A 25,672-nucleotide genomic window follows, 5' to 3' on the forward strand; every position below is an offset into this window, starting at 1 on the left:
ATGTGTTCAATACAATAACGGCATTTGTCAATTCACTGTCAAAATCTCTTCCTGGAATTGCTTAAATTAAAATATAGTTATTCAATTTAATTTGACTCATAATAAAATAAAAAGATGAATAAACAAGAGCTACTTTTTAATTTTGCATACATTGTTGGTAAATTGACTTATGTCAAGCACTTGTGGTTTACTCTGTGCCAACACATGTGGGCCTCATGACAAGATCAGCGTAGTGGTAAAAAAAAGTGGTTGTAATTCCAGCAGATTGCCCATGGTGTCCTTGCCACCGTTTGTGAAGCGCGGTAAGCCCATGGGGCCGAGTGTCAATAACGTAAAATGATTTTGGCAATTAAGTGGATTTACTGCCGAATTACAGCCAAACTCGTAATGAAACCCATTGTTACTCAAATGTAGTACTACTTCATTGGGAGGAAACTCACACGATGTAAAACAATGAACAGAAGTGAAGCCTCCTGTCTATCCAATAATTAATGAATTGAGGAGAGGAGAAAAGCATTGGTGCTTAGATGCATCAAGGGCACGTGCACATTGCTGTATATGCTTTGTGCCTATTGTAAAGTACAAATGGTAGGGAGTGACGTGTTCCTGTAATGCCCATGTTTTAACCGTAGGGGGCCAGGCCAGATAAGCCACATACCTCCAGAGAACAGAGAGCAGCAGGCGGCTGAGATAAGTGAGCCACAAGGTAGAATAGACAAGGCTTAGAGGAAAGGCTAGAATAAAGTACCTGGTTGAAGCCTTCCCCCAAAGACTGGCAGGAGATATATAATGATAAGGAGAACCTGGAGAGTAGCCTACTGGGTGCTCTGGGACACCTGCTGCTAGTAGCTGAAAATGTACCTGCGCCAACTAATGAAACTTTGCAGCTACTTAATTGTGATGTATTCCTAGGTGGGGATGAGGGAAACCGAAACAATGCCAAAGACAACTGGGGTAGCTAGACATCTTGCATTGCTAAAGCATTAAGAGGCCCCTGGGACATGAGGGCTGATAGAATCGTTCTTGCCTCAGTAGGAAGGCAAAAAGCCAACAGAATCCCAGAAATCTACTATACATTGGGGTGTCTGGCAATTAAAAAAGGTGTGCTAGTGCATTTAAATCTACGAAACAACCGAGTCATCTGAAGGACACTGAACAGTGTGTGGATGCGTCAAGAGCTTGTGAAGTAGCATAGGGACTGGACATTGGATTCAGGACATAGGTCCTCTTAAAGAAGGCCTTGCCCTCCCAATCCATGCACCTTTTCCTTAAGAATTCTTCCAACTTTTAGTTATTTCATTTGAACTTAGATGCTGTAGGATTTTGTCCTAACGCTACCTGAATGCTGCAACTAGTCAGAGGAAAATATGAGGTTTCGGGAAACCCAAGCCAGGGATATCGGTTTATTTTAATAAAGAATTAAGCAAAGTCGGAGAACTACCCTACTCAGACGGCAGGGGGTTGCATATATTCCTAGACTGATTCCTACCGGGTAGAAATGTTTGGGATTAAGGGAGCACAGATACTCAACTTTAGAAAGTAGACTTAATCAGTTAATTATACTACTATTTTTCCTACAGCACTAGCCTCACCCTCTGTTATAGCTCATTTACTTTGTGTATGGGTGGTCTGTTACTTCCACCGATTGCCAGTAGCTATAGAGAAAGCCTTTCCATGTTAACTAAACAATTTAGTTCTAAGAAAGTGGAGTTTATGATTTAGAAATCAGAAGCATAAATCATCCTCTTTGGAATATACACAGTCAAGATTATTCATGTGCCCGGCAATAAAATACTACACATTGATCTACGAATTAAAAGGAAGTCACCTACACCTTCAACACACACAAGGAAAGTACATTACCTCAGTGCTGTATGGCGATCTCGTGATCACTTCGGGAGCCATCCAGTACGGCGTGCCCACTAACGATTTCCTTTTTGGAACATCTTTGCTTATTTGAGCACAAAACCCAAAATCTGAAAGCTTCACCTGTAAAAAACACACGCCGATATAAACACTGAATATATATGACAGATGCGTAATTGGGTTTGGGTAGCAGCACACACGGAGCGTCACAGAAAATGATAGAGTTATACATTTGTGTGGCTATAATGAGCGGTAGCATTTTAATTTTATGAGGGATTATAGTATGTGAACTACCAGTACTAGAGGTAGCATAAAACTACAAAATACTGGCGTCTAGTCATTTTGCAATGAAATGAATTTGACATTTGTGTTGTTCTTTTGCTTCACTTTCTGCAGCAACGGCCTGGTAGAATGGTAGGGAAGATGCAAAGTGATGAAATATATATTTTGCTCATTAACACACAGAGGTAGGCACTGGGAAGAAGATTAAATTAAAAGGGTGATGAAGTTGGGGTCCTGGGAATAAAAAGGTGGAGAAAGACGGAAGAGGGGTACAGGGAGGGTAAGAAAAACTGTAGAGGGGAAAGGGGAGGGAAGAAGGGATCGCACGAAAGAGAAATGGGAAAAGAAGGGAAACATGGAAAACCAAGGGGGATCTAAAGTATGACCGAAATGGGATGGAAAGGGGGGATGATGAGAAGAAGTGGTGAAGGTGAAAGAAGAGAGAATAAGATAAAGAAGATGGAAGATAAACAATTAAAAGGAAGAAAGGTAGAGACAGAGGGCTCAAAAATGTTTTACATTTTAATGCAAGAGAGAAAATACAAAGTAAGCAGGGCTCAAAAGCTCGACTTGCCACTAGCCATTGGCTAATGATAATTAACTCTTGGCGAGTAAGAAACGATGTGCTGTGTGTATATGTAAAATTGAGGTGGCACGTATCTTTTTATGGCTGGCTAGTAACTTGCAAATTGAAATTTGTACCTCTGAAGCGAGTATATAAAAATCCACTGTTGGCAAGTATTTAAATCAGATGCAAAGCATACACATACTTTTAGAGTACAAAGAGGACTAAAGAATATAGTATATCAAAATTCCAGCTTTTGCAAATGAACATGTAAGAGAGAAAATTGGATATCTGTGATGTACCGGGGAGTAGTTCATAGTCTATGGCTGTGAAATAAAACTGATCCATTGACCCATCGAAGTACCTTGCTCATGCTCCTTCTATAGGAGAGCATGGGGAATGTGTTAAAGGGTGAGAAGAAGAAAAGCTACTTTATGCACAGCAATTGTAAAATGAAAAAAATACAAAAGCAATCTCGTGGATTAACCTACCCTCCCATCAAGCGTGAGGAGAATGGAGTCACTCTTGATGTCTCTGTGAATCACCCCTTGGGAATGAAGATAAGCCAACGCTTGCAACACAGACTCGCACACAGTGGCAATTTGCTCTTCATTCAGTCTGAAAAGAAAGGGGCAGAAACACTGGCATCACGTTAAGCTTTACTGCCAACAGTTTAATGTGCAAACATTGCAAACATGCAGCACCCTCTCCATAGTTGGAAATATATTTTAAATTAGGCAGCGTCATAAAGACACATGCAAAACACACTACTTTTTAAAAAGAAATTGATCTTTAAGTGACGTTTTACAACAAACGGGTATATGATATGATAACGGATTTCCTAAAGGGTTCAAAAATTGAAAAAAAACTGGCCTAAGTGCAGACCCCCCTAATAACATTCTTCTCTAGGGCTCAGACAAGTCTGTGGTTCAGGTATTTTTTTATCGAAAATAAAAGTCTCTCCCAGGTGACGTGGAGTCTGCGTGATAAAGCTTGTCAGACTCCTATGTAACCGCAGTAGACTTTCTCACTAGCTATAGGGTCCCTAGGTGAGACTCTCCATCTGCCCAGATGCAACAAGATGGAAAAAAGCTATAGGTGAATTGACAAGCCAGTTCTTTCTTTAGCTCCCAAATGTCCATGATATGAAACGGCCTGTCTCTCTCTCGCAGTCTCTCTCCAGCTCTGTCTCGGTCTCTCCCTGGTGTCATTTAGTTTCTTGTGCACAATGCTTCTTGGGTGGATGATGCTCTGGTCCTTGGTGGGCCTCTCCCTGTGGCCAGAGGTTGGGCCGAGTCTCTCAGGTAAAGCAATCACTTGTTTCAGTTCCTAGCTTTTTTGTAGTAAGGTGCACGGAGTGTTACAGAGGTGAGGTACGCCAGGAGGCTCTCTAGGCGCCTGGTAGGTCCTAGTTTGCTTCCCTGTATCAGGTGCCTGATCCAGTTACCCAAGAGAGACTTCCATTCCACTTCTCCAGACTGATTCTCACTTGCTCATTGGAACCTGTACCTAGGTTTCACCTCTGTTCATCAGGCTTTTTAGCTGACCACCTTTATGTTCCGCCATAGAGCTCATACCGCCTCTCACTTTTCGCAGGCAATTTATTGACAGACTGTCCTACTGTGGCCGTTGCTAGCTCTCTGCCTCCAGGGAACTGCCATTGCCTCTTCCACATTCCTTTTCTTTTCCTCGAACTAACAGCCCTCCTCCTTTCTTCCTAATAGTGTAGTTCTCTCTTGCACGGTCTTTCGACCTTCACCAGGCTTATTGGTTCCCTCTCATCTTCCCTGCTCTTCACCTCCTTTCAATGATTCTATTCTCTTAGCCTTCTCTACCCCTAATCGTTATTGTTCACCCCCTTCTGTACTTCCCCCCCCTCCTCCTTGATGTTCTCCTCCACCAACCATATCTGTGTTGCCCCTTCCTCGTTGATGCTCTCCTTCAACAAACTTCTGTTCTCTCCCGCCTAATTGCTGTTATCCTCCACCATCCTTTCCTGTGCTCTCGATGCTCTATACCAGTATTTTCAGCTCTCTCTGCGCCACCCCCTCCTGCACCTTCAGTTTTTCGCCACACCTTGGCACTCAGTTACTCCAAACACTTACTGACTCTGTAGCTCTGCCATGATGTTTATAGGGTTTTATTCCTACCACCTCAGTCTGGCTTATCTCTAGGATTTGAAGGTGTGCTTGGTAATAGTTTCTCGTCTCTGATTGGCTATGTGGTAAGAGTGCAGGGTGTTTGCCAGTTTTCCCACCAGGTACTTTGCTCCATAGACTAATCCTTTAATAGATTGGTCCACCATCTTGAAACTTTCAGCTGCATGCATGCATTATGAAACACACACATTACATTTAAGAAGGAGCAGCAGTGGAGCCAGCAATTGTTCAGTGAGTTGTCCCTGCTCTGCAGCACCCTCGAGTAAGAAGTCATACTGTAACAGCAAGTTGGTTATTCACACTTTTTCATCACTACCATATTACTAAAGCTTCGCCTATATGTGGGCTGCAGTGGTCATTTTAACCTCCCTATGGAATCCTTTAAAGGGCCAGTAGTACGAGTAGATCCAATGTGAGGGGGTCCCCTGCACCCAGAAGGTGGCAGGACTCGGGGATCCATTCCATACTGCCCCTGGATTGCACATCATACAGCCAAACAGTGGTGGGACACAGCCAGGCAGGGGATATTGTCAGTGGTTTTCGACTCTGTCTTTTTGTAATTATTTTGATAAAAATGTTTATATAATGACAAGTTGTATCAATAGTCTTGATTTGCTACAGAGTCGGGATGTCATTCGACATGGTTCTAGCAATGGTATAATCCTTTGGGTAGCCAACTGAGGATAACATTGCCAGCCTTATTATCTGCTTGTAGGCACAATAATTGCCACTGGGTCAAGACTAAGGAGTTATTTAAAACATTTATTAACATCACCGACAAAGTATTTTCAGTATTTATAGAGGAATCTGAGAAGAGAACACAGCAGATCCCATCAGCAAGTTAGGGCCATCTTCATAAACATTTGTATTGATCCTCCATCTCAGTGGGCCTCATTACAAGTTTGGAGGTAATCATGGCGTTAATAGCGCCATGAATACCTCCAAACTCGTAGCGACTCCGCCCTGGTGAATGGAGCTATTACCGGCCCATTCCAAGGTTGGAGGGACTTGTAATTCCCCATTCACCAGGGCCCTTCTCCATTCCCATTTGAGCCCCCATAGGGCTCAATGGGAATGCGCTAATAACGGTACCGAAGATTACGGTACCGTCATTAGCACTAAAGTCCCTTTGCGGGTCCCGTCCTTAACGCCTGCTTTTAGCAGGCGTTATGGAAGGACCCGCAAAGGGAACTCGTAGTAGGGCGGTAAGGGATTACCGGCACCGGTACCCTTCCCGGTGCTGGTAATCCCTTACCGCCCACCTCGTAATGAGGCCCAATGTCTTCCATTGGCTTATAACATGACGGTTTAAAGAGTAATAGGTTTCCACCATGTACTTTCCACAATATTACAGAAAGAGCAACCGGAGAGTATTATCACTGATGGCAACTCTGGTCTGGAGTCCAATGGGTAAGGCATCAGATGTCACTTTCTGAGTCTGTTACGATATGAAACCTGTATGTCATTTAGCAGGAATTGTGATGTGAGGCAGTGGAGGTGAGACCGTGTCGCAACACCCTCCCTAGGGGTGGAGGCAATCGGGACCTCACCGGGAGAGACTCCCCCTGTGGGGATGATATATGATATATTTTATTTATAGCGCGCCCATACACAAGTGTTTCAAGGCGCAACAAGGTAATGGTGGGGAACAAGGGAGGACAAGACAACGATCTCCTAGGCACAGTGACATTGAGATTGCGCAAGTGCAGGGGAGAGGGAAATGGGAAAGTGCAAGGGGCAAGGGAGGAGTGGAAAGTGCTGAACACGGGATCAATCAAGTAGTGCGGCCAGCAGGTGGTAAGTGAAAGAGTAAAGCGCAGACAGCAGGTGTCCAATAAGGGCAGATAAGGGACTGTAGGGTTTCAGATACAGACCCAAGTGCAAGGGTTGCCAGGGGGCAGTGCGGGTATGCAACTTGGTAGGCAGGGGCCTGGGCCCGAATTCAGAGGGTAGCAAGGTGCCTAGTGCAGAAACAGACAGAGAACATCAGGGGAGAGGAAGAGAGAAGGCGGAAGCAAAGAGGAAGGACTTGAGGTGCTTCCAGAACCAAAGATGGTTCTCCTCCAGTTTCAGAGCGGCGGGGAGGCTGTTCCAGAGGGAGTTTCCAGCCGAAGAAAGAGATCTACCCCTAGCTCGTTGCTTTGCGAAGCGACTGACCCTGAGGGAGTTGGAGGAGCAAAGAGCTTGAGTAGGAAGGTATTTCCAAAGGGAGAGTTGAAGGTATTGCGGACCCAGGCCCCAGAAGGCCTTGTGGACAATGCAGAGGGTCTTGAACTTAATCCTTGCAGCCACTGGGAGACAATTAAGAGATTTCAGGGCTGGAGGGATACGATCCTTGGGCTTGAGTCCAAAGACAAGTCTCGCAGTCCTGTTCTGGATGAGTTGCAGAGGACGGAGAGTAGAAGCAGGCAGCTTTAGAAAGAGGCTGTTGCAGAAGTCCAGCCCATAGGGAACCAGAGCTCCAGAGACAGTGAGCTTGTGGGGGGAAGGTGAAGAAAGGAGGAATTCTTCTGAGGATGTGCAGTTGGTAGTTTGACTTCTTAAAGACGCCACAGATGTCAGGACAGGAAGCAGACCAAGGGAGGCCAGCCAGAGAGTGACAGGAGAGGGAGGTGCACGTGTGCCCATGAGGAGGACATCTGTCTTACTGGCATTAAGGCAGAGGTCGTTGGCAGCACACCACTCCTGGATTGCAGACAGACAGTCAGAGATGAGAGATGGAGAAGAGGTGGCCAAGGGGAGCCTGAAAAGGAGCGGAGTGTCATCTGCATAGCACTGAAAGTTGTAGCAGAGAGCAGCAATGCTGTGGGCGAGAGGTGCCAGGTATTGGTTGAAAAGCCAGGGGGAGAGGTTAGACCCCTGAGGAACACCACAGTTAGAGAGTGAACTAGAGGAAAGGAAGGACCCAAGTTGGACCTGAGAGGGTCGGTTGGAGAGGAAAGCCGTCAGCCAGGCCAGGGCCTGATCGGTGATACCAAGGTTATTGCGGAGGCGATTGAGCAGGATGGTATGGTTGACAGTGTCAAAGGCAGAAGAGAGGTCGAGTAAGAAGAGGACAGAGGGGAGATTAGAATCAAGATTGGAGATCAGGTCTTCATGGATGTTCAGGAGAGCAGTTTGTGCTTCTGGCTGCTCTGAAGCCAGACTGATGGTCATAGAGACAACCAAAAGAATCAGTGTGGAGGGTAAGCTGGGAGATGGTCAGCTTTTCCAGGAGTTTGCCCAGGAAAGGAGTGATGGAGATCAGGCGATAGTTAGAAGGGCAGGAGGGGTCGGCTGAGGGTTTCTTGAGAAGAGGGTGCACAAGAGAGTGCTTCAGGGGGGAGGCTCCAGTGGTGAAGGAGTGATTGTTGGCTAGGGCAGGAGTGAGGGTGTCAATAGGGTCCTTGATGGTTTTGGAAGAACAGGGAAGAACCTGTTTTGACAAGACTTTCATAGATCGGTCTTGTCTAGAAATCTCGTCATGGGAGAAACGAGGAAAGGAAGAGAAGGAGGGAGGAGAGGCAGCCGCATGGGGGCCAGAGGCAGCAGAGAGAGAGGCGGGAGGAGGAGGACTGCATGAGAGGGCGGGCAGGATGTCGTGGGTTTTAGAGATTAAATGAGAAGCCAGGGCCATGCAGAGGGCCTGGGAGGGGATAGAAGAAGTAGAGACTGCAGAAGGATTGGCCAGCTCCTAGCAGATTTTAAAGAGTTTGGCTGAGTTGTTAGATGCCGCAGAGACTCAGTCTTGGATGTGGGCTCTCTTCTTAGTTCGGACAGAGATCCGGTATTGCCTTTGGAGCAGGCGGCAGGCCAGTTTGTTAGAGGATGCACAAGATGCCAGCCATTTCCTCTCTGCCACCGTAGACTTGCGTTTAAGGGTGAAAGGCAGCTAAATTGTGGAACTCACTACCACCTACACTAAGAGGCGACCAGTTCTTCCATAACTTCTGCAAGAGTAATATCAAATGGCTTAAAGACTCAGATGTATAGTTGCTACTTGCCACTGTATTACACCATGATCGTCAATATTGACTGTAAATACTTGTAAATGCCTGCCTTCAAACTGTACAGTTTTTCTCCTCATGCTACTCATGTTACTCTGCTATATTTGCATGCTTCCGTATATTGCACCTCACTATGCCACTCTTACTTGTGCACCACATTCCTCTTTTGTGTTTCAATGGTTATTCCTGTAAGTTTTCTGTGTAACTAAGCTTTGAATTATCTTATGCCTTGCGCCTTGATACCTCTGGGTCTGGTGTGCAATACAAATAATAAACAATACAACAATACAATACAATACAATACAATACAAGGTCAGAGTCGTACCAGGAGTTGCACTTGTCTTTAGGCTTCAAACAGATCCTCACGACATGATCAAGAACATCGAGAGCATCAGAGATGGAAGAGTGGAGCTTGGAAAGGGCTGTGTCAGGATGCGAGTCAGCCAGGGGTAGGGGAGGGGGAGAGAAAGTGGCAGCGAAAGCCTCAACTGACACATGCTTCATGCGCCGGATGACAGAGAACGTAGGTGGCAGTGCTGGAGTTGGCTTGGCCTGAGGGGTTGAGGGGCAGAGATGGGAGGAAAGGAGAAAGTGATCGCTCCAGGAGAGAGGAGTGGTGAGAGGGTTAGAGAGGGGGAGGTGTGAGGAGATGAGAACATCCAGAGTGTGCCCTGCAGGGTGAGTCGGGCCAGAGGGAAGAATAGAAAGAGAGAGAGAGTCGCAGAGGTCACAAAAGAGTCCAGAAGGGGTACAGGAAGCATCCAGGTGTATGTTGAGGTCTCCAAGGAGGAGGAGTTGAGTGGTTGAGGTCAGGAGGGAGGAGGAGAGGTCAGACCACTCAGAGAGGAAAGAGGTAGCATGACCAGGCGGCCGATAGATATTAGCAATGGTGAGAGAGTGGCCAGGAGAGAGAGGGAGCCTGCAGACAAGGCATTCGAAAGAGGAGTATGCGCCTGCATAGAAATGATAGAGACAGGAATCCACTCTGGGAAGATCAAGGCTACACCCCCACCGAGGTGGTTGGATCTGGGTGCAGAGAGGATCTTGTAGCCATCAGGTAGGAGAGGGTCAAAGCTTGTGACAGAGCTGGCCGTGAACCATGTCTCGGTGTGACCGAGGACATCAAGCTCATGTTCTTTCAGGAAGCGGCAGATGTCAGAGGAATGTTTGACTGCCTAGCGAGAGTTGAGGGTGGCAATATGGAGAGGGTTGCTGACCTTGAAAGACTTCCGGGGAGGGATACAAATCAGAGGTATGCCCTGCGGAGGTGTAGAAGGAGCCCGAGGGGGGGGCAGAAGAGGAAGGAGGAGAGGGCAAGGTAGCCAAGGGGGAGGCAGATGAGGGGGGCAAGGAAGCCGGAGAAGAGAGAAGGCACAGCAGGAGAAGGAAGTTGATGAGGCGCAGGAAACATCTATCAAAGAGGAGAAGGTTTGCCTGAGGGCCTTGGAACAAGATGGTGCCATTCAGGTAAACATTAATGATGACATTAGAGGAGTGGAAGGGGGTCACGAGGGCCTCCCACCGGGTGCCACCATTAATGGGAGAAGAGGAGAATGGTGAGAGCACAATGACCATATGAGGAGTCCATAGGTCTGGCGAAGGAATAACAAAGAGGATGTCAGTGAGAGTCTGTCTGGAGGAAGCGCTGGTGTGATGGGGAGACCAGGATATACTTTTTGAACTTCTTCCTACCAGACTTCGTGAGAAGGGTAGGATAGTCAATGGAGAAACGGTTGGAGAAGATTGGCGAAACAGAGAGCGCCAGAAGTGATGTGGAGGAGGGGGAAGAGGAAAGGGGGGTGGGGTGGGTGGGGAGTGAGAGAAGAGAGCAGAGAAACGGGGAGAGTGAGCGCAGGGGAGGAGGGTGCAAGCTGGGGAGGCGGAACAAGACAGGAACATCGAGAGAGTAGCACAATGCAGCCACTGGGCACAGCCAAAATCAAAATGAGCAAACAGGGTGAAACACAGCACAGCCACTGGGCACAGCTAGATTTGAAATACAGCAAACAGGGTGAAACAGTGCAGCCACTGGGTGCAGCTAGATTTGAAATTTAGCTAACAGGGTGAACACAGTACAGCCACTGAGCACAGCCAAAAGCAGAATTAGCAAACGGGGTGAAACACAGTGCAGCCACTGGGCACAGCCAAAATCAAAATTGGCAAACAGGATGAAACACAGCATAGCCACTGGGCACAGCTGGAGGTAATAAGAGTGGGAGTCCAGGTGAGATGGAGTGAGGGTGGGACAGTCAGTGGGGTAGGTGGCATTTATAGGAAGAGGTGACCAACCCATGGTTAAGTGAAGCAACATTAGTTTCAGCTTCTCTGAACAGTTTAGGAGCGCCAGTCCAATTCAATAGTGAGGGGTGCAGGGAAGACCTCCCAGACCCGACCAGGCAGCGGACAGGGAGCAGACAAGGCCTTAGCTGTGGGCCTCTGAGGAATGGGCCAGCTCCCGCCTCCCGGTGCAGGCTATTTGCTGAAGTAGAACAGAGGAGCCAATGGTGGGGGTTCAGGCCCAGGCTACATTGAGAGCATTGAAAAAGGTGCAGTCATCTTCAAAGGAGAGAGATCAGCTGGGCCAGTAACCAGAGTAATCACAGACCAAACTTATTTTATAGCATCAAACACACAATGGGTGTATTTGAGTAGATCGCACCATTCAGGGCTTCAGGAAACACACAATTGTTAAAAAACAAAGTGAATCTCTGCTGTTTCGGCTGTGTGAGACTCGCGTTGGGTAATGCACGATGTAGATCGATAAATAGAACAATTTCTGTTTGAAGGTACAGGGGCCTGTGGAAGATGGAGTGCCACGAGACTTACCTTCTATGCAGGGCACTCTGAAGAGGAAGAAGAATGTCGAGTGAACGTGCATGCAGAGCGTGAGGTCAGCTGTTTAGATAAGGACTCCCGTTCCTCTGAGGAACTCACAAATTTGTTTATTGCCTAATTGGGAATATCAGAAAACGTGAAGGACATACAATGTAAAAACTGGGAAGGAAAAATGTTTTACCATTTGTTATTTTCAACTAGACGATGAATGTCTCGTTAAATAGAAATTCCCATTTAAATGAGAATAAGAAGCTGAAGTAGAGGCAGATGCTGCAGTCAACTGAGATGGAGCCATTTACGTCATCCAGGGAAGCCCCATGCAGATGCAATTATTGATAGGAGAGGAGACTCTACCTCTCCTATCTACCGGCATAACCTGCTGGATTGAAAACTGCTGGAAGCTGCAAGCGAGACCAGGGACGCCGAACATCCAGCGAGAAGTGAGAGGAGACAAAGCAGTTGCGTTGGTGTGACCACAGAGACCCTGTGGTGGACCAAGGGTCCTTCCAAATGCACCAAAACCACTAGGTGATTATCCGAGGACCTGATAAGTCATATAGAGAAAGGATACAAATATCAAGAAGCTGCAAAGACGCAAAACAAAGAAACCATCATACCCTGAGCAGGCAAAGGCCCCAGTGATGTTACCAAAGGCAAATACAGGTAACATGGAAAGCAGGACACCCGGTAGGCCTAAGAATAATTTTTACATGACCATTCATATTCGTCCCAGTAATATAAACGAGAGAATAAGAAAACAATCATAAGAGAAATTGTAGTAATCGTTATGGGGCCAGTCATCTTCCTCTCAGTAATATAACAGGAAGAGTAAGGCATTGAAATGACCAGGTGAAGAGGAGAAACCTGAATACCATAACTATTGTAAAATATACTATATTAAAAATACACACACCTGAAGAGAGAACCAGGCTTTTTTAGTGAGTGAAATCCAAATGCAATAGAGACTGTAAAACCCATTAGAACTGACAGAATCATGCCTGGGGGAAAAAGGCAACCACAAATATTTATCAAGCGGCCGGAGATGCCAAAGCGATGGCATTTTCTAACCTGGGGGAGAAGGAAGGAGATATAAAGATGGAGAAACTCGGACACTGGGTATCAATACCCTGGGAAAAGGGGAAATCCCTTCTACCCCCAAATGAACTGAGTAGTTATTCAAAACCAAAGAAATCAATTTCCAGGAAAGGATTGTAATACAGCCATGAAGGAACTGTGAACTGATAAAAGGAGTCACAAGGGACTACTTAAAATGATTATACTAAAGAGGCGAAAGAAGAAACTTAAGAGAAGCAAGTTTGAGGAGAAGGAAGTCATTCTCCTTTCTTCAGTAGTTACAATAGTGGTAGGGTCAGTTAGGTTTAGTTTGGATGGTGGGCACTTTGTTTATGGACATTCACTGATGACTGACACGCACCTTAGTTTGGTATGTAGCGAACACCCCTTAGAAAAAGGCATAGTTTGGCCTTTTGCTTATTCTTTAATAAAAAACCAACACTGACAGGGGGGCGCTCGAGAGCCGAGCAAGATGGTCGCGGGCTGACGAGGCTACGGCAATGATGCAATAAAAGCTCCTTTAAAACTCCCGATCAACACACATCGATGGCGATCAGTGTGAGCTAGATGGTGTGCAAATAAGCTGGAGAAGACCCGGGATGATTGCGGCGAGCTAATATGCCATCATAGCGGGGTAGTGTGCAAATGAAGCCTGAGAGGCCTGGGGCTATCGTGGACCGCATACCCACCTCCCAGCCGCAGCGAAGTAGCACTGGCAACACACAGAATCGTACTGCTCGCGAAAGGCGGTGGGGTAAAAATTATTACACCATACCCTCAACTACCAATAGCTGAGCAAATGGACTTATGGATTCAAGTGAACTGGCATCCCACATAGCCCGTTGATAAGGGCCAGGGAATTGCAAATAAGAATACGGAGGGAGGAATAGCCGGCTTGGGGAATAGAGGTAGCAGATGGCAGAATTCCGGAGGAGGTTAGGCTGTGTTGCACAGACGCCTGGGAATACTGGTGACCAGCAGGTGCGAATACCGACCCGAGCCGTGAGAGTCAACACCGGTAAGAACCGCCCTGCATAGCGGGCGGCCAGGGGACCCCTCCCCCGCCCCGTCCCTCTGAATGAACTGCGGACTCACTGGCATAGTGGGGCGGAACAAGACTTTGAGCGGCCCAGGAAGTTGGCTATCCTCTGCAAAACAGTAAAGAGGCCAGGCACATCCTATGCAAGTATCTCAGTGGGGGAAAATAGGCAGCAGACCGCACCACTAGATGCAGCCAGATGAAAGTGACTTGAGAGTGGTGAAACAGGGTCGGCTACGCGGAACATTAAATATCCCTGCTGCATGAGCAGTGAAATGCCCAGCTCACACAGGTGGAGCTGCCATTTTAGTAGCTGTAGGACCATGGCGGCATATTTATAAAATCAAAGCCGGCATAGGCTCTGTGCCTCAAGTCAATAGGAGTCAGGGAACCGGCGTTCAAACCGCGGTGAAAGCGGAATCTGCAGGAGGTGACTGCACGCCCAGAGGATTGGGTGCTAAAAAAAACCTGGGAGGTCCACAATGATATGATTTGATATGGCATTTATAACTCGCCTATACACAAGTGTTTCAAGGCGTGATGAGGCAAGGAAGGGGGAACAGAGGGAAGACAGACAACGATCTCACTAGGTCAGGTGACATTGAGATCGGGGAGAAGTGCGGGGGAAACGGGGAGCGGGCAGTGCATAGGATAAACAGTCAAATAAATAAGACAATAAATAAAAAGTGCGGGCAGCTGGTGGCAAGTGCATGGGCAAGTGCAGACATCAGGTGTCAAGTGCTGGTAGGGGGCTCTAGGGATACAGGAAAGTCCCTGTGTGCAAGGGTTGCCAGGGGGGCAGTGCAGGTGTGCAACTGGCAGAGAGGGGACCTGGGCCCAAGAACAGAGGATAGCCAGGCAACCAGTGCAGTTTCGATTTCAGCCAGGAGATCAGCAGGGGAGAAGGCACCAGTAATCATAATGCTACAAACAATATATGCTGCTTAAAAAGGGAAGCAAGTGCGAAGGCAGATGCAACAATTCTGCTTAGCGTACTCGGCCATGACATCCAGAAAGAGTACTTCCAAAGACAAGCCACATTCTGAACCGGAGTCTGATTCCAACAGTGCACCGGCAGGAGGTCTTTTGTGCACACCACTCAGGCGATCCACCAGACACCATACCAAAATGGACGTTCAGACACAGCTAGAGGCCCATATTGGCCGAAATTTAAGTCATGGGCCAATGAACACAAGAGAAAAATACCATTGTGCAGGACATAAAAAGAGACGAGGCGTACAGACCTGATTATCCGCACAAGCAGAGAGAACCACTGACAATGAGCAGCGAATTAGCTCATTGGACAAGCCCCATGAATCAGTGTTGACGGAATTGGAAGGGGTCATCAGGGAAGTACAAAGGCTGGGCGCCAACCTAGAAGTTCAAGAAAGTAGATCACGCCACAACAACATTCACGTGGTGGGACTTCCGGAAGATGTTGAAGGTAATCTGGAGGCGTATATTTTTTAAAACTTTATTTTTCGGAATTTGGATACATAACATATACATTTGCACCCGTAACATTATCAACTTCGAACACCCTTACGCGAACTCTCCCCTCCCCTTACGCCCAATAGGGTAAATATAAAAGTTGTTTTCTCAGCTGCACCAAAGTGATTTGGCTCTGACACTATTACTGAGTTTCACTGTTCCATACGCTGTGTTTACGTTTGAGGTTTCTGAGTCTGAGGTTTCAGCGCTATTTAGCAGATATGTTATGTACGGCGCCCAGATGTCTGGGGGTCGTGCATGTAGTGGCAGCGTCTTAATGAACTATATTGCCCATATCTTGACAGTACAGAATGTCTTTCTTCCAGTCTTCGATCTTTGGCAGTGGGCCTCGGCCTCAAGTCATGGCGATTCTCCTCCGTGCCAGTACCATAAGAAGGGCTGCTAGTTTTCATGTTGTGGGTTATAGGTGTTTGGTTAACCCAAGCAGGGCCCCCAGTGGGAGTGGGTCACCTGTTCTCCTATGATGTTGGCTGTTATTTGTACCACGGTGGTCCAGAATCGGTGTATTCCGGGGCAGTTCCAGGCTAAGTGGAAAAAGTCTGCATTTGCGGTTGCGCATCTTTCGCATTGAGCTGACATTTCTGGATGGTGTCTGTGTTTTCTAGCTGGGGTGTAGTAGGTTTGGTGTACGAAGCTGAAGTGAATTAGTTTATTGTTAGGAAAGATTTCGTAATTGTGGGTAATTTTTCCTTCCATGTGGCAACCCCTAAACTTGTTGCTGTTGTTTTTCACCTTGATCTCGACTTTGCCAGAGAAGTGCAGACTTCTGCCGCACTCCTCTGGGCTTTCGCTCCATTCTTACGGGGAAACTGACATGCCCTTAAGACAGTCAGTCCCGGGAAACGCTGTTTTCCGTAGTTTCTTTTATCATGTTGCGGCTTTTGTGCAACATGACACCAGAGGGCACTGTAAGCCAAGTTACTGCTCTCTTGGGTCTGTAGCCTTCTACAGGCCCTAGATACTCTTTTTGGATTGTAACTGATCGGTGCAAGTGAATCACGGACGGGAATGGTGGCAGCGATCGTTTCTTGTGCTTTGAGCTCCTTTTGGCGTTTTAAGCACGTTTCTCGCGCTTAGCCCAAAATGGTGGCCTGGCTCCCAAAATGGCCAGACCACGAGGCTCCTTTGTCCTGTCCGCTGACCGTCTTGCTCTCTTCACCTTCCCCAGGTCGAGCCGACCCAGGGCCTTCCTTATTTGGGCATGTACTTTCCCGCGAAACACAGATGCTTTCGCAGGCTTCTACAGGCTTTGTGTGTGCCTCCAGGATGTGGGCTGGGATATCTGGTCCCAATACACATCCTGGGTGCCAGAGAGTCTAGGGCGGTGTGAATGCCTGGGACCACCGTGGTCCGTGATAGGTCCACGTATGGTGTGAGTGTTGATGAGCGGATCTCCCATTGGGTCCCCTCCGTTTTGGCGCGAAGGGAACCGTGGATAAGAGGGGGCTGGAAACACCACTACCATGTCGATCTCCCGAGTTCTCACGAACGAAGGAATACAGGAGCCAAGTATCCTGCAACCAAGAGGCTGAACCGAGGAATCGCTGGTGACCCGCTGAAGGACTGCTCCTCTGCAATGCTGTCGCCTTGTTAAACCCTTTTCACCTCTGATCGAACCAGAAGGCCTGTACTGGTACTTCGACCCTTGGAATAGCGGGGACAGCTATTCTCGGCATCTTCACCATCTCCTGCACATAAGCCTTCGGAAGTGTCTCTGGGCCATCCAGCAGACTGACCAGCCTACACAGGAGTCTTGCTCTGTAACCGCCGCCAGGTTGTGTTGTATTTCTAGTCCTGGTCACTCTCACACGATTCGTACACTTGGCGTTCCCAGGTCTGAAGTGAGTAGTGTACATTTGACTGAGATACACACGGCCACTCCGTTGCCCTGCTGTGGTAACAAACTGTGCGGGTTCACTTCGTTTCGGACATCTTTAACTCAACTCTGCTGCGGCAGAATCTACACAACGACGAGACGTCCCCGGCTCTCCTGAACCTGCCAGCGACTGAAACTGATGCGGAGAAGCCTGGGTCTGCTTGCATCGGGGACCGGTGAGTAGCATAGCTAGGAACTGGTCGCCCTCCTGCAGGAGCCCATAGCTTTTCCCTGCTGTGTCAAAACAGCACACCTTTCCGTACTCGCGCTCTGCTTCTGCCCACAGTGGAGGCTGCGCTTGAGTCGCGGAACTCTGTTCTTCTTCAGTTGTGCACTAAACTGAACTGCCTGATTCCCTCGAAGAGACTCCCCCTTTTGCCCGTTGGCACCAGCGTGTGCAGGTACTTTTGAGCACAAGGCTCCACTCTTCGTAGGGCTCGGACTTCCTTTTAGTTAGGTGCCTCTGAAGGCGGACTGGGTCTAAGCATTATTTCGCACTGCCTGTTTTCCTTCCCTTTTAGGTGGACTACACATTTCGTGCATCTAACGCTTGAGACTTGTTTGTATTTGTATATATATTGTATTGGTATGGTATGTGTTAGTTTACTAGAGTTGTATTGTGATTTCTTGCTACGGTCATTGTTTTAAAGGCCTTGGAATAAATGTGTATATATTTTTAATATAACACCTGTTTGGAGTAGTTTGTAAGTGTCCTTGCTTTGTGTGCTCATTGCGGGCTTTCAGTCACCCTCACCCCTCTTGAGACCTAGGGCCTCATTACACGGACGGCGGTAAGGGTTAACGGTCACCGTTAATGGCAACGGTGACCGTTAACCCTTACCGCCGTACTACGAGGTCCCTTTGCGGGTTGGAGGAATTAACGCCTGCTTCTTGCAGGCGTTAAGTACCAACCCGCTAAGGGACCTCGGAGCTAATTACGGCACCGCAAAATTGCGGTGCCGTAATTAGCGCCTTCCCCATTCCCATAGAGCCCTATGGGGCAGAAATGGGAATGGGGAAGGGCAATGGCGGAAGGGGGATTTACCGCCCCTCCAACCTTGGAATGGGGCGGTAAATCCCCTTTCCGCCAAGGCGGTGCCGGTAATTTACCGGCATGGTCCAGGGTGCTAATAGCACCCTGGATTACCGCCTTCTGTGTAATGAGGCCCCTAGTCTTGACCGCCGCGATCGCTACCCTAATTGGTCTGGCTTGTCCAGAGGTTACCCTGTTCCAAGTAATTAGGTTGGCCTTCTGAACTTCTGCGCCGCCAGGACAGAGTTCAGAAATCCATCTTAACATTTATGACGAGTGTTTGATGCAACTTTTTGGGTTTGACGGAGGATTTAGGTCCAATCTTCTGCGGGTATTATTTCTTGAATGGCCGTTTCCCATTTTTGCTTCACCCTAGGGTCTATTGCTTCTGTGTCGGTTAACAGGGATTTGTATAGCAGTGACACTAGTCTTCCTTCCCCTTGGATTACGTTGTGTAGTAAGTCCCATGTTGGTGGCTGTTTGGGGAATGAAGGGAACAGCATTTGTAGAGTGTGACGTAACCTACAGTAGAGGAATATGTCAAGGGAGGTGTTTCCCCCCTGTCTTTGGCCATTTGTGGAGTTAGAAAGGTGCCCTCTGGGAATAGGTCTCCGAAGGATTGGATGTTGTCTTTGTCTGTCCATATAAGAAATACTTTTTCATTCGTAAGGGCGATGCCGGGAATACATTTGATTGGCAGTAGGGGGAGAATCTTATTTTTACCTCGTATTTGCGAGCAATCTTTTTCCAGATCGCATACGTGGATAGAACCGTGTTTAGCGTGTTGTATGGTACCGGAATGTGACTGATGATGATGGCTCTTAGCAAGTTGGGGGATACAAGGGCCCGTTCCACTTGTACATGTGGACGGATGAAATGTGTCCTTTACCAGTGGCTCAGAAATTGTGCTTGGGCTGCCCAGTAGTATTTCTCTATATCTGGGAGTTCCAGGCCCCCGCTCGAGGTTGGTAGAGTTAGGATTTTATATGCTACCCGTGCTGGCTTTCCCGCCCACAGTAGTTCCAGGATGAGACTCTTGACTTTTTGGAGAAAGGACTTTGGGACTAGTAACGGAATGTTTGTAAATAGAGGAGTTTGGGAAGGATAACCAGTTTAGTTAGTGAGGTTCTACCCCATAGTGTTAATGGTAGTAATTTCCATCTATGAACCCGTTCCTGCAGGGAGTTTAGTGTTGTTACGTAGTTGTCTTTGTATATATCATTGTGACTGAGGGACATATAGATACCCAGGTATCAGACTTTTGAGTTTTCCCATTTGAAGCCGTGATCGTCCTTGAACACGCTGGTATTCGGAGTCAGAGGGAATACTACTGACTTCGAGTGATTGGTTTTAAGGCCGGACATTTGGCTGAATTTGATCACTTCACGCATTATGGGGTTGAGGTTGGTTTGTGGATCGCTATCTAGTAGCATGACATCGTCAGCATAGAGGGAGACTATTAGTCTATGGGGTCCCATCTTAAGGCCTCTGTGCAGTTGGTTGGATCTTAGCCTCGAGGCCAGAGGTTCCATCACTAGGGCGTAAATGAGGGCTGAGAGGGGGCAACCTTGCCTAGCCCCGCGTTCTAGTGTGATATTTGAGGATCTTGTGTTCCCCAGTGTCATGTAGGATCGTGGGTCGCTGTATAGCAACGATACTAGCTTGATAAAGAAGTTCCCTAACCCCATTTGTCTAAGCGAAATAAAGGGCCATTCAACTGAGTCGAGCGCTTTCTCAGTGTCGACTAATACTGCTATTGCCAGGGTCGGTTTGGCCCCTCTGCCTTTCGGCCCGTGGTCGGGCCGAAATCGCCCCTGGGGCCGGTTTCTGGCCACTCCTGGCCCGGTTTGGGAAGAAAGAAATATTGGGATTTTTAAAAAAAAAAATATTTTTAAAACCTGCAACTTGCAATATGGATCTATACATACAGATATTAATGAAACGTATGGTGATCCATCCTTGTATGAAATGTATATCACATTAGTGAAATCATAACCATATTTTTCATAGTGTACTTAGGAACAATGCTATTTGAATCCACTTGCTGTTTTGTCGAGGGGGTGAAAGGTCGTGTTCATCGTTTCCCGCAATGTCACTTTGGGGTGGGGTCAAATGACTTCACTTCCAGTGATGTCATCAGAGTTCAAGGGTCGTGAGGCGAGGGGTGGGCCACTTTTTTGAGACGAGGGGTGGGACACTTTTTTTTGGGTGTCTGGGCCTATTTCTTGACCCTGGCTATTGCCTGTTGTGTTGGATCAAGGGCCTCTATGACGCCGAATAGCCTTCTAATGCCATAGGTTGTGCTGCGTCCTGGGATGAATCCGGCTTGGTCGCCGAGTACTAGGGCTGGCATTAGGGGGAGTAATCGTGTTGTCAAAATTTTAGCCAGAATCTTATTGTCTAGATTGATCAGGGAGATCGGTCTGTATGATGCGCAGTCTTCTGGGGGTTTGCCTGGTTTGTGCAGTACTATTATGTTGGCTTCGCACAGTGAAGGGGGGGCTCCCTCGTTCTATTGATTCTTCGTAGACACGGAGCAGGAGAGGGGCCACGATGGTCGCATGGGCTTTGTAGAACTCTCCTATTCCTATGAGTCCATCGGGTCCTGGCGCTTTAGTGTTTGGGAGAGACTTAATTGCTTCCAGGATTTCTTCTAGTGTTATAGGTGCGTTTAGAGGTTCACGTAGCTCAGCGGCTACCCAGTACAATTCGGTGTCATTTAGGAAATCTTGCATTAACTCTGGCTTGTTCTGCCCTTGGAACTATAGAGGTTTTGGTAGAAGTTGCGAAACACGTTGGCTATTTCTTCTTCCGTGTAGACTAGTGTTCCTTGTGTGTCTTTAATGCGTTCCACGCGGGTGGCGGTTTTGTCGATTGTTAATAGACGGGCCAGCAGTGCACCTGGTTTTTGACCTTCTCTGTATTGGCGGATCTGGTGTTTGTGCCCAAGGAATTTCAGTTCACGTTTGGCCGTTTCTTTGAACTTTAGTAGTTCCTCTTTTAACTCAGCTTGGGTACGTGGATCTGTGTTGGTGGTGTGAGCTTCAGTTCTTTTAGGCGCTGTTCGCTACTGGTCAGCTCTCTGTGTATCAGTTTTAGTATGCTGTTCTCTTTTGCCATATATATACTGGAGGGTATGCTTTTGCCAAGCATACTCCTCGGATGTAGCATTTTAATGTTTCCCATATGGTGCTGGCCGAGTCTACAGAGCCCTGATTTATTTCTAGGAATGATGTTATTTATTGGCGTAGTTCTGCTGTGAACACGGTGTCGGTTAGCGAACCGGGCTTGAATCTCATCTCCAATTGAGCCCAGGTGTTGCAACGCCGGATAGTGTGACATCGAGTGTCACCATTGAGCGGTCTGAAAAGGATCGTGGGAGGATTTGGCTCGTCTCCCAGTTGAATGCACTGTGGGTAGATGCCAGAATATAGTCTATCCGGGAGCTGGTATTGTGGACAGCTGAATGGAAGGTGTATTCTTTTGCATCTCGGTTGCATTGTCTTCACGTGTCAGATAGATCAAATGTTTGGCAAATCTCTTTGACTTGAAGGCTCACCTTGGATGAGTTCCCTGCTGTGTTGTGGGATTTGTCTATTCTGGGATCCAGTGGCGTGTTGAGGTCTGCTCCGCATATAATGGTCGCTGCGTTGATCCTTCCCAGTTAAAGTTGTTTCGCCCGTCTGTGTTTGGTGCATACAAGTTTACTATGACTACTTCTTTCCCTGCCAGTATTGCTCTTTTGTCAATTAGGATTGTGACACCCCTAGCATAGGAATAGTAGGACGAGAAATATCTATAGCATCCCCAGGACTTGGCCCAGTGTTGTTCCGAAGACGGAAGGAGGTGGGTCTATTGTAGTATGGCGATATTGATTTTGTGTCTTCGGAGGTATTGGGAGGATCCTTCTGGTCTTTGCTGGTTGGTTGCCACCACAAATGTTCCAGGTAGCGATTTTAAACAATGTCACTGGCATCTTGGAGAACGGTTGGATGTGAACCAGTTTTGGGCGATGGGATGTGGCCGGAGTCTAGGTGCATATAGGAGTCTGTTGGAAATTGCTTTCCTCTGGATAGCGTTCTGTTGTATGGACTTTGAGGTGCGTGGGTGAGCAGAAAAAGGCATCTTAGTAGAACTAACTTCCCTCCCTTGCGTGGGCAACCCCCAACTGGCCCACGGTAAACGTTCCCTTCTAAACAAAACAATCAGCATTGCTGTGCTCCGGGCGCTGGTAGCCCTCCAAGAGAGGGCGGATCCCTACTACTGATGTACATTTGTTCTGTGGTGATTATTTTGTGAAATTAGTGATGACATGATGCCTTTGCCTTCCGTTTCCTGTGAATTGATTTTATGGCGGATCTCTTCTCATCCGGTCCCTCCTTTGTGGTCTTCCATTGTTTGAGGCAGGTCTGCAGCCGGCACGGTCTAGATAGTCACTGGTTTCCTCTGGTGTGTTAAAGAACTGGGTTCTGCCTTCATATTGAATACAGAGCTTTGCCGGGAAAAGCATTGAGTATTATATTTGGTTGTCTTGCAATCTGCGTTTCACGGCTGCGTACGATCTTTGCATCTGGACCGCCTGGGAGAAGTCTGGAAAGAATTGTATGTTATCTCCCTCGAATTGGAGGTCTCCTTTTTCCCTGGCTGCCCTGAGTATTGCATCACAGTCTTTGTAGTTTAGCAGCTTTGCTATGATAGGTTGAGGGTTTGTTCCTGGGATTGGTCTCGTGTTGGGCACTCTGTGTGCTCTTTCTATGACGAACAGCTTGAAGATGGTCTCCGCTCCGAATAGTTCCGTGCAGATTTTCTCCACGTGTTCTTCCATTTTGATCGTGTTGTTCTCTGACTCCAACAATCCTAATATTATTTCTGCGAGAGTGTCCGTCTAAATCCTCATTTTTGGCACACACTGCTTTCATTTGTGTTTCCAGCGAGGATACTCTGGAGGTTAGGGATGTTGCCCCCTTGTCGAGGTCTGACACCCGCTGTTCAACTGTGTCTAGTCTGTCTGCGTGCTTGTCTAGGCGGTGTTGGAGCTGGTCGACTTTTGAGGAAAGTGCGTCTAGTTTGCTTCCCAGGCCTCCAATTCCTGCTTTCAGGTCTAATAGGATGTCCCTGATGTCAAAGTCTTGCACTTCGTCCTCCTCCTGGAGGGGCGCCTGTGTAGGTGATTTTGGTCTACTGTTAGGATTGGGCGTTTTGGAGGAGGAACTGGTTTCGAAGTTCAATTTTCTTTATGATTAATCTGTTTTCCCCATTTCCTGCACTGATGTGGTCACTCTTACACTCAGGTGGTGACCTGGAACAGGTTTGGGGTTGTTGGCTGGGTGACTGCGCCTGTATCTGGTAGATTGTCTCTCTGTTGTTGGTGGGTCGGAGAGCTTTATTGCTGAACTTTGCGTGGCTCTGCTGCGTTTCACACCTGTTCGGGGAGGTGCAGGATCAGGGCGCCGAGTAGCGGTTGATGGTGACGGTGTTGCCTTCTGCAGGAGGTCTGTGCCTGTTGTCTTGCTCCTGGGCGGGGGATGTGTGCCAACTGTGGTTTGTGGCGGTCACCTTGATTTGTGCTGGTGGTGGGGTTAAGCAGGGGACTGGGATGGTCTTCTTGGGCTAGGGCAGGATGATTTGAGTCTAAGGTTCGAGGCACATCAGGTTTGTGCAGTGAAATCGCCACCGTTTTGTTCGTGGAAGCTAGTGTTTACGGTTCTTGTCAGTCATGTCTGGTAGTGAGGGATTGCAGCTTGGTGGTGGCCTCTCCTCTGCAGGCACTCTGTCTGGTGTGCTAGCGAGGGGCTATGTGGCACTCTCTCTACCATTGGCCACATGCGTTGCCCCGGGGCGCCTCAGTTGGGTTTTCTGTTATGGCTGTCTCTGCGTTATGTCGCTCGCCCATTAGGTGCTTCTGGGTGGTCCGGCCGTGATCGGGGTCTTATCGACACATGGGGCCTTGGCTGCAGGGGTGTCGGGAGCCCCCGCGGCTGCCAACAAGTCTTGTGTCACTCGGGAGAACCGGCGGAGTAAGAGAGCCCGCCACACAGGTGAGTGCCTGCAGAGTCGCGGGGGGCGCTCGTACCCGATTTTCCTCTCAAGCTCGTCTGGGTAAAGTGGCGTCTCCTCTTTGCTCCGCGCCGGCTCTCCACAGTTCCCGGGGCCCTCCTGGGCACCGCGGCTGCACGCACGTCAGTGCCCTGCCGCGGCCCAGAGCCGCTGGCGGGACGTGTCTGGTGCTTTCCGGATGTTCCTTTCCAGCGCCGGTCCGCTTCACGGCGGGCCGCTCTCGCTCCTGGATCTGGCGGCGTTTCAGCCAGAGGCCTCGTCTCCACGCAGGGGGTACTTCTCCGCCGGATCTCTGGGACTAATCAGTGGGCCACGGATGGAATGGGGGGCCGCGTTTTGTGCCAAATTGCCGTGCAAGTTTGCTGATGGCGCTGGGGGGTGATTTAAACACCACAAAAGCTGCGATTTGTCAGGATTGGTGTGGGAGCTACACAGAGCTCACTGGGTAGCCGCCATCTTGGATGGCTCTCTAGCGCCCTCTGTCTGGAGGCGTATATTTATGACTTCTTGCAGAATGCACTGCATTTAACGAATCCTAAAGAATACATAATTGAGCGATCACAAAGAGCCCCAAAACCCTATCTGGCGTCGGGAGACCGCCCACAGATTATCACTTTGAGGCTCTTAAACTTCCAACACAAATTGGCCATACTGAAAGCATATAAACCGACGGTGACGGTCAAGGTGGGCTCAACGGATATCAGGATCTTTAATGATTACTCTATTGAAGTAGCGAGGCGACGGAAAGGCTTTAACCCAATAATTAACGCATACAAAGACAAGGATTGCAGGCACTATCTCTAGTTTCCGGCTATTTGGTGCACACAAATAGACAAACAATGGCACTCCTATGATGACCCAGAAACGCTGTGGCAGTTCCTACAACAACACAACTTAGTCGCGGATTACTTCAAACAGATGGAAGTCAAAAATCTATGAAAGGACCACCCCTCTCCGCTCCCTCCCCGATGCCCATGCAAGAGGAAAAAATGGCAGAGGGCGGGTAAAGGCCCACAGGGCATAGAGCAGACCCGCAAAAGCCTGATAAAGTGATCTCCAGAACAAGATACTTTAACAACCTAACACCCTACCTTTATGTATGACATACAAATGTGTGCCATACTTTCGATTTCGTTAGACACTATTTACACTAGCTCAATAGGAATATTTCAAAGATACCGGATGGACTACCGATGGGCTACTAATGATGCTATAGATGCCCATCTATAGCTGACAATATCTCTGGGTGAGAACCGCAGGACAGAGCACGTTGCTGCCCGTAGCTCCGGTGATTACACAATCCATTGTAGTACCCTCCAAAGGGTCACCAATATACGTGGGGTTGGTGGCCGGTCTATTGCTCTGCATCCTTCTACTCCACATATGGA

General features: G+C 48.1%; 1 protein-coding gene across 6 annotated transcripts in view; it reads right to left on the minus strand.

Moving 5' to 3' along the window:
• Positions 1–25,672, minus strand: part of PAK6 (p21 (RAC1) activated kinase 6) — a 939,585-nt gene that overhangs the window by 97,526 nt on the left and 816,387 nt on the right. For all 6 annotated transcript variants that reach the window (XM_069637521.1, XM_069637525.1, XM_069637520.1 and 3 more), the window contains 2 exons: positions 3,205–3,331; positions 1,864–1,989 (listed from right to left, as the gene is read on the minus strand). In XM_069637521.1, coding sequence (XP_069493622.1) covers positions 1,864–1,989; positions 3,205–3,331 — 253 coding nt within the window. The remainder of the gene's footprint in view (positions 1–1,863; positions 1,990–3,204; positions 3,332–25,672) is intronic.

This window comes from Ambystoma mexicanum, chromosome 14 (genome assembly GCF_040938575.1).
Source record: "Ambystoma mexicanum isolate Mex_15411 chromosome 14, UKY_AmexF1_1, whole genome shotgun sequence".
Lineage (NCBI taxonomy): Eukaryota > Metazoa > Chordata > Amphibia > Caudata > Ambystomatidae > Ambystoma > Ambystoma mexicanum.